Source organism: Nicotiana tomentosiformis, chromosome 9, assembly GCF_000390325.3.
Source record: "Nicotiana tomentosiformis chromosome 9, ASM39032v3, whole genome shotgun sequence".
NCBI lineage: Eukaryota > Viridiplantae > Streptophyta > Magnoliopsida > Solanales > Solanaceae > Nicotiana > Nicotiana tomentosiformis.
In genome coordinates, this window is record NC_090820.1 from 42,125,329 (window position 1) to 42,137,095 (window position 11,767).

The following is an 11,767-nucleotide window of genomic DNA, read 5'->3' on the forward strand; positions in this document are numbered from 1 at the left end:
ACTTTAATAATATAAAAAAAGAAGGAAAAAAGCCATAATTATTTTGAATAGCGAAACAAATGTAGTAAAACCCGATAATTAAAGAATTTGACCGGCTGGAACGATATTTTCTGCAGTCACCTAGATTCCTTGTGATCGTCATGTTTTTTTTGCTTTTACCAAGGTCAGTCACACACATTTAACAACCGGCTATAGCCGGTCACCTAAACAAAACTTGGAGGGGTAACTTTTGTTTGTTCCATTCAATCGTGAAAAGTGCCCCCAGCATCGGGGCCCACGAAAATTAAATGTATAGTTTTGTCAGAATAACCAAAAAACTCCATCCTTATTTTAGTCACCCACCCACCCAACTTTATTTAAATCAGGAACATGGTAAGGAGATGACCGACACGTGTCAGTCTGAATCTGACGGTGCAAGCACATGCCATGCTGGCAAGATGGAATATGAACCGTAGGATGAGATGGTGAATGGACGGTGGGAGATGTAAAGGAATTGTCAAAAGTGATAGATCTCAACCTTCCACGAGGGTTTGAAGAGTGTGATATAGCCAAAAGCTGATGAAGATAGAGAGCAGAAAAAGGAGACCCAACAAAGATAGATAGATAGAGAGAGAGAGAGAAGAGAAGAGAGAGAAGGGAGAGAAGAGGAGAAGAAATCCAAGAAAACACCACGAACACAAACCCATTTGTGAAAAGTTAAGATCTTTGAAAGAGTTAATTTGTGGGGTTGTTGTTTTATCTCCGGCCTGAACGTGAAAAAAACCCATTTCCTGCGAAATTAGCCATAAATTCCGTTGAATTATGCTAGACCTCATCTGGGGTTAGTTTATTCCTTTCACCGGAGAAAAAGCTTTTTTTTCTCTATCAAACAAATGGATAGGAACAGAGAAGCAAGAAGAAGTGGGGGTATGGTAGCAGCGGCAGCTACATCTAATGGATTGTCATCAAGACGTAGACATAGAACTAATAGTCTTAGAGATTCCCCTGGTACAAATCTCAGATCCATAATTTTTTTTTAATTTTTTTTCTTTTCTTGATGGTCTAATTGGTTCTTTTTTTTGTTGTTGCAGATGAAGATGGGGGTGTAGAGATACAAGAATCTGTAAGGTTAAGGGAAAGAGTGAAGAAAGATCGAGATCGTGAACGAGAAAGGGAGCGAGAACGAGAAAGAGAAAGAGAAAGGGATAATAGGGATAGAGATAGAGATAGAGATAGGATAAGTCGGAGTAAAAGGAGGAGAGGTGAAAGGTTAATTGGTGGTGTTGATGATAGTTCAGAAGAAAGTGTAAACGATGATGAAGAAGATGATGATGAAGATACTACTACAATAACTACTACAAACAACGTTGGTGTTTCAGGTAGTAGTAGTACAAGGTTGTTGCCGCCGAATCCTCCGGTACCGGTGACGGTGGGGTCCATTTCAAACCACCACCATCATCATAATAACCATAATCATACTAATCATCATTTACAGCCTCCGAGAAAGAGTTTTCCACCGAATACTACGAAGGTTTTTAGGACAGCAGCAGCAGCAGCAGCTCCTGTTTGGAAACCTGGTGATGAAATGATTGGTGTTTCTGTCCCAAGAAAAGCCCGTTCTGGTACTGTTTGCCTTATTATTGCTGTTTTTTGAGGATTTTCTTTGAGGATTTCTTGATTGACACTTTCTGATTTTTGGTGATTTTCAGCATCTACTAAGAGGTCACATGATTGGATTTCTGGGGTCAGCGGTGGTGGTAATAGTAATAGTGGTGTTATTACAGGAGAGCAAATACATCAGCAAGTTTCGACAGCATCGCCGGTGAGACAGAATATTCCGGCAACATCAACACAATCACCGGCAGCTCCTTTATCTCCATCTTCTTCCAATGTTTCAGTCAGAAAGAAAATTGTTAGTCTCATTTTCTAAATCTGATTTGCTACTATTTTCTTTAGTTTGATGTATTTTAACTGATTTTCTTTAAATCTTGATGCAGAAGCCTAATGGACAAAAAAGGCCGCCGGCAAAGTCACCACCAAAAGCTTCTTCATCCAACAACCCTGAAGAGCTAGAGATTGAAATTGCTGAAGTGTTATACGGGTTGATGACTCAGTCACAAGGACCTTCCAAGAAAGAAAGTGGAGGAGGACCAAATGATACGACTAGAGAAGTCAATAACAGATCCAGAGTTTCATCTCCTGTTTCAAATTCTAACTCGTCAGCTACTCCTTTATCTGCTGTTGGTGAGCATAACTAAAAAAGTTCCAATCTTTTGCCAAAAAAACAAATCCCATTTCTTGATTCTGTTCTGATGAGTTTTGGTTTTGTGCAGCTCCAAAGAGGAAAAGACCGAGGCAAGTCTTGGAAAATCCTGGAGGATTTGGTGTAAGGAGCAGCCCCATTTCATCTTCTACAGCTACTAATAAAGTGGAGATGGATCAGACAACAACAATGAAGATGGAGGTTTCTTCTCCTAATTTGGAGAAGACCCCACAATCTGCTGCTGAAAATGGTGTATCTTTATATGATTTAAGTGCTTCTGTACAAAGTTTGCCGGTTGCATCAGATCCGGTACCGGAGACTATGAAGGTGGAATCCGAGGCCAAGAGGAGGCCTGAGGAATCTGAATTTATGGAGAGTAAGGAGGAGGTGAGGGAATCTTCTACTTTGGGAGCAGAAAATAGTAATCGTGAGGATGCTGTTGCAGTTACCCAAGTGTGAGTATCTATCCTGGTAATTAACAACTTTTTCTCCATGTTCTTGTGTCTGATTCATGTGTTTTTGGAATTTCAGGATTGTTTCAGAAGTTGAAAGTCAGAGAGAGGAGAAGTTCCAGATAGATCTTATGGTGAGGATGAAGATATGCCTAAAGCAATCTATTCAGTTTTTTTTCCAAGTTTGGTAATTGATCTTTTAAATCTCTTTTTAGGCTCCTCCACCACAGTTAAGATCATCACCTGAAAGGGAAGCTGAGATAGATTTTGGATCAGCAGCTGTGGATAAGAAGCCTATTTTAGCAGAAAATATAGTAGTGAGTATTCACTTTTTCTTTTCCTTTTTTTCCCTCGAGGATATTGAGAATGATCTGATGAATGAATTTGGCTGATGCGTACAGCAAATGAAGCATTCAGTGAGGGAGAAGGATAATGAGAGGATTGGCAAGGCTGAGAAAGAAGAAGGGATCAGTGTTGAAGCTGAGGAAAAGAAGACAAAAGCAGCAGCCCTTGAGGAACTTAATCCTCATAAGACAAGTGAGGGTAGCAGGGGTAGGAATATTGATCTTCAGCTAGATTTGGAAAAGCCAGAAAAGGATAGTGGTGTAAGTAGCAAATTCCAACAGCAGAGTCAAAAGTTGCAGCAGCAGCAGCAGCAGCAGCACCAACCACCTCCACCACAAAAAGCTACTAAAGAAGAACCAATTATAGAAAAAACTGGTAAGTGTTGATTTTAGGGGTTGATTGTAATGAAATCTTCCCTTGGATTTTTTTAATTGATGGGGGTGATGTTTTCTATATTCAGGTCAATCAAGCTCTTTACCAATGCCAATGTCTATGGCTAGCTGGCCTGGTGGGCTTCCTCCCATGGGGTACGGTCGGCTTGACTTAATTGCTCATTTAATTGATATTACAAAGTATTAGATCCGTGGTGTAAATGCTTCTGGCGAAATAACTCAATTCCTGTCAGCAGATACATGGCACCTTTACAAGGAGTTGTAGCTATGGATGGAACCACAGTTTCCTCTGCTCCAATCCAGGTATTTCTCTCTCACTTCTCTTCTCTTCTCTCTTTCCACCTTAGTCATTTTCAGGCTGGAGTTTGATTCATGCTCTTCTGCCCCTTTTTTGCGCTTTTCAATGTTATGCAGCCTCTGTTTTCTCAACCGCGGCCAAAAAGATGTGCGACACATTGTTACATTGCTAGGAACATACATTGCCTTCAGCAATTCATGAAGATGCATCCTTTCTGGCCACCAGCTACTGGCTCTGCACCATTCTTTGGAGCCAAGACCAATCTCAATGTTCTGCCGCCAACAGATCTAGCTGGGAGAGCAAGTGCTGGGCCAGATAAGGGTCAGGGGCTTGCCATTTTCCCTAATAATGTTGGTAAAGACAAAGTCCAGCCTGCAAACATTTCAGATGCTACTGCTCAGAGAAAGCAGCAAATATTACTCCAGCAAGCATTGCCACCTGTTGCGCCTAACAATCTACTGGTACAGTCTCTTACAGATTATTAGCACCTTAATTTTTCTTGGTTTTCTCTATTTTGGAACTTTTTATGAAGATCAGAGGTACCTAATTGCTGATACTTTTATGAATTTACAGCATGGGCCTGCGTTCATCTTCCCTATAAATCAACAACAGGCAGCGGCAGCGGCGGCTGCTGCTGTGCGACCCGGTCCCACAAAGTCACCTAGCACAACGGGCACTGCAGCCTTGTCTAACACATCCAATCTTACTGCTGGCACTGCTGCGTCAGCGGCAGCTGGTGGAGCTGCCTCTGCAATTAGTTTCAACTACCCAAATATGTCTCCTAATGAAGCTCAGTACTTGGCGATCTTGCAGAATAATGCTTATGCCTTCCCAATACCGGCTGTAGGAGCACCTCCAAATTATAGAGGAGCTCATCCGCAGCCTATGCCATTGTTCAATGGGTCTTTCTATTCTTCCCAGATGATTCATCCATCCCAGGTTCAGCAACAGCAGCAGCAGCAGCCGCCTACATCCCAGTCGCAACAAATGCAACAAGGTCAACAAAACACAAGCATGTCTAGTGGATCCTCTTCATCCCAGAAGCATTTGCAGAGCCAGCAGCAGAGGTCCCAAGGCAATGCTGTTAATGGTGGCAATTTGCATAATTTTCCTGGGTCAAAGAATCATCCATCTCAGTCCCCAGCACAGTCACATAATCAGCATATTCCTCAACAGACACGCCATATTGAAAATGAGGTGGGTAGCGAGGATAGCCCATCAACTACAGAGAGGAAAAGGTCTCATGGACCTATGAATGTGTACAATCAGAATTTTGCTATGCCCATGCATCCCTCAAACTTTGGTTTGATGACTCCTCCAGCTACTTTTGGTATTGCGTCTTCTGCCGGTGGTGGCAGTAATCATCAAACTGAGAAGAAGCCGCAGCAACAACAAGGTTTAAAAACGAGTCTAGAATCAGTGCCGCCTCAACCTTTTGCCATGTCATTTGCTTCCTTAAATGGATCCACTGCTGGTCCGGGCATTGACATGTCCATGGCACAGAATCATGCTATTTTTCAGAGTCTCCCTGAAGCTACGAGGCAAAATTTACAGATGGCTGCAGCTGCTGCTCAGGCTGTGCAGCAGAAGAAAAATTTCAGAATATCCGAGGATGGTAAATCTGGATCCAGTGACCAGACTGGGGCTGATGCTGAAAGGAAAGGTTTAGCTATGAAGCAGCCTTCAGGAAGTGCTGGTCAGTCTATTGCATTTTCAAGGTCTGAGATGTCCGATGCCTCCGGTTCTAATATTGCAGCCAACAGTGTCATTGATAGCTCATCAAGGTCCTTAAATCTTCCATCTGGTTCTTCATGGACTGCTCGAGCTGCAATGCCAAATGCTATGGGAGCTGTAAATGTCCCTAATGCACAGTTACAAGCTCAAATTCAGCATCAGCAGCAGCAGATGATTCAGCTTCATAAGCAACAGCAACAGCAACAGCAGATGGCTGCTGCTGCTGCTGCTCGGAGTAAGACACCAGCCTCTAGTAATGGGAATGTCTACTCTGATCACTTGACATCGTCGGCTTCTGCTGCTTCAAAGTTTCCAAATGCAATGTCTGCTTTTCCTCAAAACCTTGTACAGACTGGTAACAACAGCAGTCAAGCTCAGTCGCCTCAGTGGAAGAATTCTACCAGAACATCTACGTCCCAAGCTCCATCTTCTTTGTCATCCACTTCTTCTCTGAAAAACCTTTCCCAGCAGCAGGTTAGATCCCAGCAAAGCCACACACAAATATCTTTTGGCACAAATCAGAAATCAGCTGCTCCTCCACAGGGACAACAGCCCCCTAATAATAACCAGTCTCCCTCTTCCCCCATGATGGTTGGCTCTCCTACCACTTCTTCTATCTCAAAAGGTGCAAGTGGAAGCCCAAGGAATGCAAATTCTGCTTCTGCAAGCAATAAAACCAGCGGCCAAAACTCATCATTGTCAACACAGCAGGGTAAATCCTCGCCTTCACTTCCCAACCAAAAGTCATCTCCTGCTGGTGGAAGGAATGTGCCGTCAATTCTTGGAAACCCTCATACTGCTTCAACTTCAGGCAGTGGAACTAAGTCTCAAATGCAGCAACAGCAACAGCAACTACAGCAACAACAGCAACATTTACAGAAGAGTATGCAGCAAGCACAACTGTTCTTCTCAAGTCCATATATGCAAGCTCAACCTCCGCATTCTACTGGTACAAATTCTACAGGTCAAGCTACTGGGGGATATTATCTTCAAAGAAGGCGGTCAGACCAGCCGGCTCAACAACCGACTGGTTCATCAACGGCATCATCGTCAAGTGGGATGTTGACTTTGTGTCCTGTTACTCTAGGTGGTGGCACCACTTCTGATCCTGCAAAAGCGATTGCAGCAGCAGCTGCTGCTAGTAATATGAAAGGTGGAGTCTTGCCTTCGCAGGGCATCCTTCATGCGGCCCAATATACAACACCAACATCTGGAAGTCAACATCAGCTTTTGCCTGCTGGTTTCTCGTATGTTCACCCTGTTCCTGCAGCAGTTCAAGTGAAGCCAGCTGAACAGAAACAACCTGCGGGTGAGTAGATTCATCGTCATCCTTTATTTGCATTTCAGCTCCATTTCTAGGTAGATAAGTTTAGGAGTTAAAGCAAAAAAAAAATGATTTTAGATTAAATGGGGAAGTAATTCATGAAGTGAAACATAATTCTTGACCAGGAAATGACAATTTGCATGCGTGCTGGCAGCCTGAGAAGAAATGAACACTGTACAACTTGATGTCGGGGAGGCACATCAGTGAAAAGCATAAGTTGGAATGAAGAGCTCGCATTTTTGAAGGAGCACTATGCGGGTTTTTGAGGACTGATTCTCCATGCATTTTGCCTGGAATGCAAGTCGATCAATATGTGGATTGATGTTAAATGACATGTTCCCGTGGTGTATAATCTGACTGACTTGAGGGGGAGGATATCGCACGAATGAAAGCCCTGCTCGACCGCTTGGCTTTGATGATTAAAGGATGGTTTGCAGGATAATTGATCAGCTCTTTCCTGCATGGTTGATGGAGGAGGTTAGATTCAGGGGAAAAAATGGTTTTTGGGTTCCTTTTTTCCTTTTTTTTGGGGTGGTGGTGGGGGAAGCAGGTCAGTGATAAGAACTAAGAAGAGTGAAGGCTTGAATTGAATTGCCTTCTGTTTTTTAGTAGGAATTCTGGTGCTTCAGTAATTCATTATTCTTTTCCTTCTCTTCTCATTAAAAGTGTTTTCTACTGGGCAGTACCTTTTTGGACATATATAAGTAAGTAATGCAAGGTGTATATGTGTATGTCTTGGCACATATAAATGGATGGATAGCCCTCAAGATTTTCTTTTGCTTTCCAATTCTTATACGTACTATCTTTGTTTTCCTTTAGCATTCTTTACTTTATGGCTGAAAATAGTCTGTCAGGGACAGAAAGACAGGAATCCGTGAATGATGGTATCAGTGCTTTGTTTTTGGGAAGGACATTATGTCATTGGTTATGAATTATGATGTTACTCTCTTTTTGCTTAGATGAAGACTCTTGTGAATGAACTTTGTGGTTTATCACTTGTTTTATTTGCTTCTCTTTTCTTACTTAGGAAAATAGTTGACAAGCTATTCCCTTGGTATTGTCTGATTGGGTACATGTATATTATCTGTGATGTGATGAATGAGTAAGTTATTTTAATTAGTAATGCATCACTTTTTCTGGAACATATTAAAAAGGAAGAGAGAGACTAATGAAAGGAAAATGAAGCATCTTAACAGCTTCTGATAGAGATTGTAGGGTGATGTAATGGGCAAGTTGCTTATCATTGGTTGGTGTGATTTATAAATGGGTAAAAAAGGACAAAGGTGGCTATCTTTTAAACACATGTAATCACACACGCACACACCTAGATAGATTGAGATTGAGATTGAGATGGGTGGCTTTAAAGAACAGTTGATTTTCTGCACTACATGTGTGTGAATTATATAGTTTGTCACTAACTAGTTGGAAAAAAAGTGTAGGACCTTATCTCTTAAAATTAGTAGTATTTCATTTTCATTGGGGTCCCATTTTGTGATTTTATCAACAGCTCAATACTCCAATAAATTCTTGCTTTGAAAATCACTCACTACACAGACTTTACCCCAGGTAGAAAAGTTGGTTTGTAGAAAAGGCCGTTTCTCTTTTAGATTACACCATTTCCTTTCTTCATTTTTTTCCCTCCAAGTATTTTACATTTTTACTACTCCTAATATTCATTTCGCTGATATTTATTACAGTTACAGATTATTTCTCTTTTTTTTTTTCTCAGGTTATAAAAGTCCATGCACACAGTACAAAGTACTTATGCCGACTTTAAATTTTTTACATAGTCACTGGCTCACTGCATAAAAATATGTTTCTTATTTTAATGTCTGATTATTTGGATTACATGGACTTTGATAGGTATGTAATTTTTATACGGACAAATTTGCCCTTCTTTTCTGGTCCCACTTTTTCAAGTTGAACAGCATAGGCCCCTTGAAAAGGTCTGCATATTGTTATGTTAATGGGTGGCTTCCAGAAGGTCACTAATGGCACATGTGTCCAGATATCCTTTTGCCTTGTAGGCTAGATACTTTTTTGGTCTACTATGGGACCTACTCTTTTTTCTTTTATTTGCTCACTAAAGTTAAAAAATTCCACTACGGGACCTACTATATTGTTTATTGTTCACACCTTCCCAAAACTTAAATGTTTGTGGAAATTTAGTTATAGGTTGTTTACTCATGATAGACTATTTGATGCTGCAGGCTATTCCTCTTGATAATATATATATATATACACGAAACCAAAATGATGTCTTTTTGGACTAAAAGCATCAAAATAGTTGAAAAACATAACTTGTAATCTTTTTATATATGGCACATAAAATTCATGCGATATAGCTTAACGACATATTTGTACGTTAAGGTATAGCGCATCAATTTCATGCGCTATACATGTTAATTGTCTGACCCACAATAATTGATGGGTATGGCGCTATACTTACAACGCATGTAATAAATGCGCTATACTTACAACGCATGTAATAAATGCGCTATACCCACCAATTATTGTACCCATCACACTGAATATTTGCTTACTTAAGGACCATAATTCATTCTTTAAAAATTCATTCAAATGTAACGACCCGACCGGTCGTTTTGAGGTCTAACGCGTCGTTCAGCGGGTTGAGCCCCTGAGCAACTTCACTTCAGGTATTATGACTTGTACGCGTGGTCGGAATTTAATTTCGGGAAGTTCAAAGTTGATTTGAAAAGAAAATTCTAATTTCGAAAGCCTTAAGTTGGAGGAATTGACTATAGTATGATTTTTGAGTAAACAACATCATAATCAGGATTTGAAGGTTCCAACAGGTTCGTATGATGATTTTGGACTTGGGCGTATGTCCGGATCGAGTTTTGGATGACCCGAGAGCGTTTCGACGCCTATTATAGAAGTTGGAATTTTGGAAGAATTTCATGAAAATTGGGTTGAGGTGTATTTCAATATTATCGATATCCGTTTGGGATTCCGAGCCTGGGAATAGCTCCGTATGGTGATTCTGGTATTGGAAGCATGCCCGGAAGTGGATTTGGAGGTCCGTAGGTCATTTCGGGATCATTTGGCGAAAGTTAGAAATTTGAAGGTTTTGGAGAGTTTGACCGGGAGTGAACTTTTGATATCGGGGTCGGATTCCGATTCCGATTCCGAGAGTCGGAGTAGGTCCGTAATGTCAAATGTGACTTGTGTGCAAAATTTGAGGTCAACCGAACGTGATTCGGTAGGTTTCGACATCGATTGTAGAAGTTGAAGTTTCAAAGTTCACTAAGTTTGAATTGGAGGGTGATTCGTGTTTTTAGCATTGTTTGATGTGATTTAAAGGTTCGACTAAGTTCGTGATGTATTTAGGGACGTGTTGGTATATTTGGTTGAGGTCCCGAGGGTCTCAGGTGGATTCCAGATTGTTAAAGGATCGAGTTTGGACTTGGATGAAATGCTGAGGCAGCTGATACCTTGTGCTATCGCACCCGCGTGAAAAGGGCCGCAGGTGCGAGCTCCCAGGTGCGAGCCACGAGTCGCAGGTGCGAAGGAGAGGAGGCTGGTCAGTAACCGCAAGTGCATAACATTTGCGCGCACATGCGAAGTGGGCAACGCAGGAGCGGGCGATGGGCGTAGGTGCGGCGCATGGACCGCAGAAGCGGACGCACAGATGTGCTACATGGAGCGCAAATGCGGAAATGTTGGGCTGAGCTTGAACCACACATGCGATGGAATTTTCGCAGGTGCGGAGCCACAAAATATTTTTAAAGTGGGGTTTGGGTTCATTTCACCCATTTTTTATTTGGTTGGGCGATTTTTTGAGCTCTTGGAAGGGAGATTTTTGTCATCTATGTCAAGGTAAGTGATTCCCACCTATTGCAAGTTAAATACTTGGATTATATAAGGATTTAGATATGGAAATTAGTAGCAACTTGAGATTTTGAAGGAAAACCTAAAAATTGGTATTCTTGAATTTTGATCACGAATTTGGGCATGGAATTGGAAATAAATTATATATTTGAGTTTGTGGGGTTATGGGTAAAGTTGGTGTTCGGTAATTTTTGGAATCCGGGCACGTGAACCCGAGGGTGATTTTTATCGACTTTTCGAACGGAGTTGGAAATTATTGTAAATAGGATTATAATGAGTATTAGAGTATATATTTATGAAATTGCTCATTTATTGACTAGTTTTGGAGTGTTGGACATCAATTTGAGTTGTTTGAAAGGCTTGGGAGCCGGCTATGGAATTTCGGTGCGAGGTAAGCCTCCTTTCTAACCTTGTAAGAGGGAATTAACCCCATAGGTGAATTGATTAGATACGTACGCACGAAATGACGAGAGTCCGTACATAGCTACTAGCTATGCCTATGTTCGAGTAGTTTTAGGTTTACATCCTGCCTTGTTGATATTGTTATTTGATTTGTGGTTACTGTTTTCCATGAAAGGAAGCAAGATTGAGGTTTGCGTATTAATTGTTTTGAGAAGAATTTAAATTGAGGAAATTAAGTTTTAAAAAGTTTTCATTTGAACTTCGTATTTTCGAAAATAAATTTAGGAATATTATAATAACTTAATAAATTTATATTTGACCGCGTCACATGTATGATCCGCGAGCGGGGTAATAGATGCATGATTTATTGATAAATTTATATTTGATCGCGTCGCATGTATGATCCGCGAGCGGGGTAATAGATGCATCTATGATTCGTGCCGTTCGACACTCGGCAGTGCACTGTTTATATTTATATATTGGATCGGGCCGTACGACCTCGACATGACTTGCACATGATTGTATTAATTGCTTTGGAAATTATAATAATTGATACTGCTTCATTGGCATGAGATATAAGTCGTTACATGATGATAATGAATTTGGAAAAAAATCTTATTAACAAAAGAATTGTTTACTTATTTTATGATATTAGGCTTACAGCCGTTCTATGTGATCCATGCATAATTATATCATTGATATATTAATTATAGCCCATAGTAAGTG

At 40.9% G+C, this 11,767-nt stretch overlaps 1 protein-coding gene across 2 annotated transcripts; it reads left to right on the forward strand.

Annotated features, from left to right (window-relative positions):
* The first annotated feature begins 532 nt into the window (after nt 1-532).
* On the forward strand, nt 533-7,574 carry LOC104116844 (protein TIME FOR COFFEE). 2 transcript variants are annotated; one of them, XM_009627786.4, is made up of 13 exons: nt 533-987; nt 1,071-1,601; nt 1,689-1,891; nt 1,977-2,223; nt 2,313-2,697; nt 2,774-2,828; nt 2,910-3,011; nt 3,096-3,414; nt 3,500-3,566; nt 3,668-3,734; nt 3,846-4,190; nt 4,303-6,772; nt 6,913-7,574. In XM_009627786.4, exons 1-13 carry the CDS (start codon nt 873-875, stop codon nt 6,954-6,956), a joined length of 4,950 nt encoding a protein of 1,649 aa, XP_009626081.1. In that variant the 5' UTR covers nt 533-872; the 3' UTR covers nt 6,957-7,574. The 2 variants fall into 2 exon arrangements, with proteins under 2 accessions (XP_009626081.1, XP_009626084.1); XM_009627789.4 differs by having other exon boundaries at nt 6,942-7,574.
* Nucleotides 7,575-11,767: the final 4,193 nt, after the last annotated feature.

Bases quoted from the DNA above. Each gene is read 5' to 3' on its own strand.
- LOC104116844 (XM_009627786.4), top strand. From the start codon at position 873: ATGGATAGGAACAGAGAAGCAAGAAGAAGTGGGGGTATGGTAGCAGCG. The intron at 2,224-2,312 runs GTGAGCATAACT...GGTTTTGTGCAG, and splicing joins TACTCCTTTATCTGCTGTTG to CTCCAAAGAGGAAAAGACCG. The intron at 3,567-3,667 runs GTACGGTCGGCT...TCCTGTCAGCAG, and splicing joins GGTGGGCTTCCTCCCATGGG to ATACATGGCACCTTTACAAG.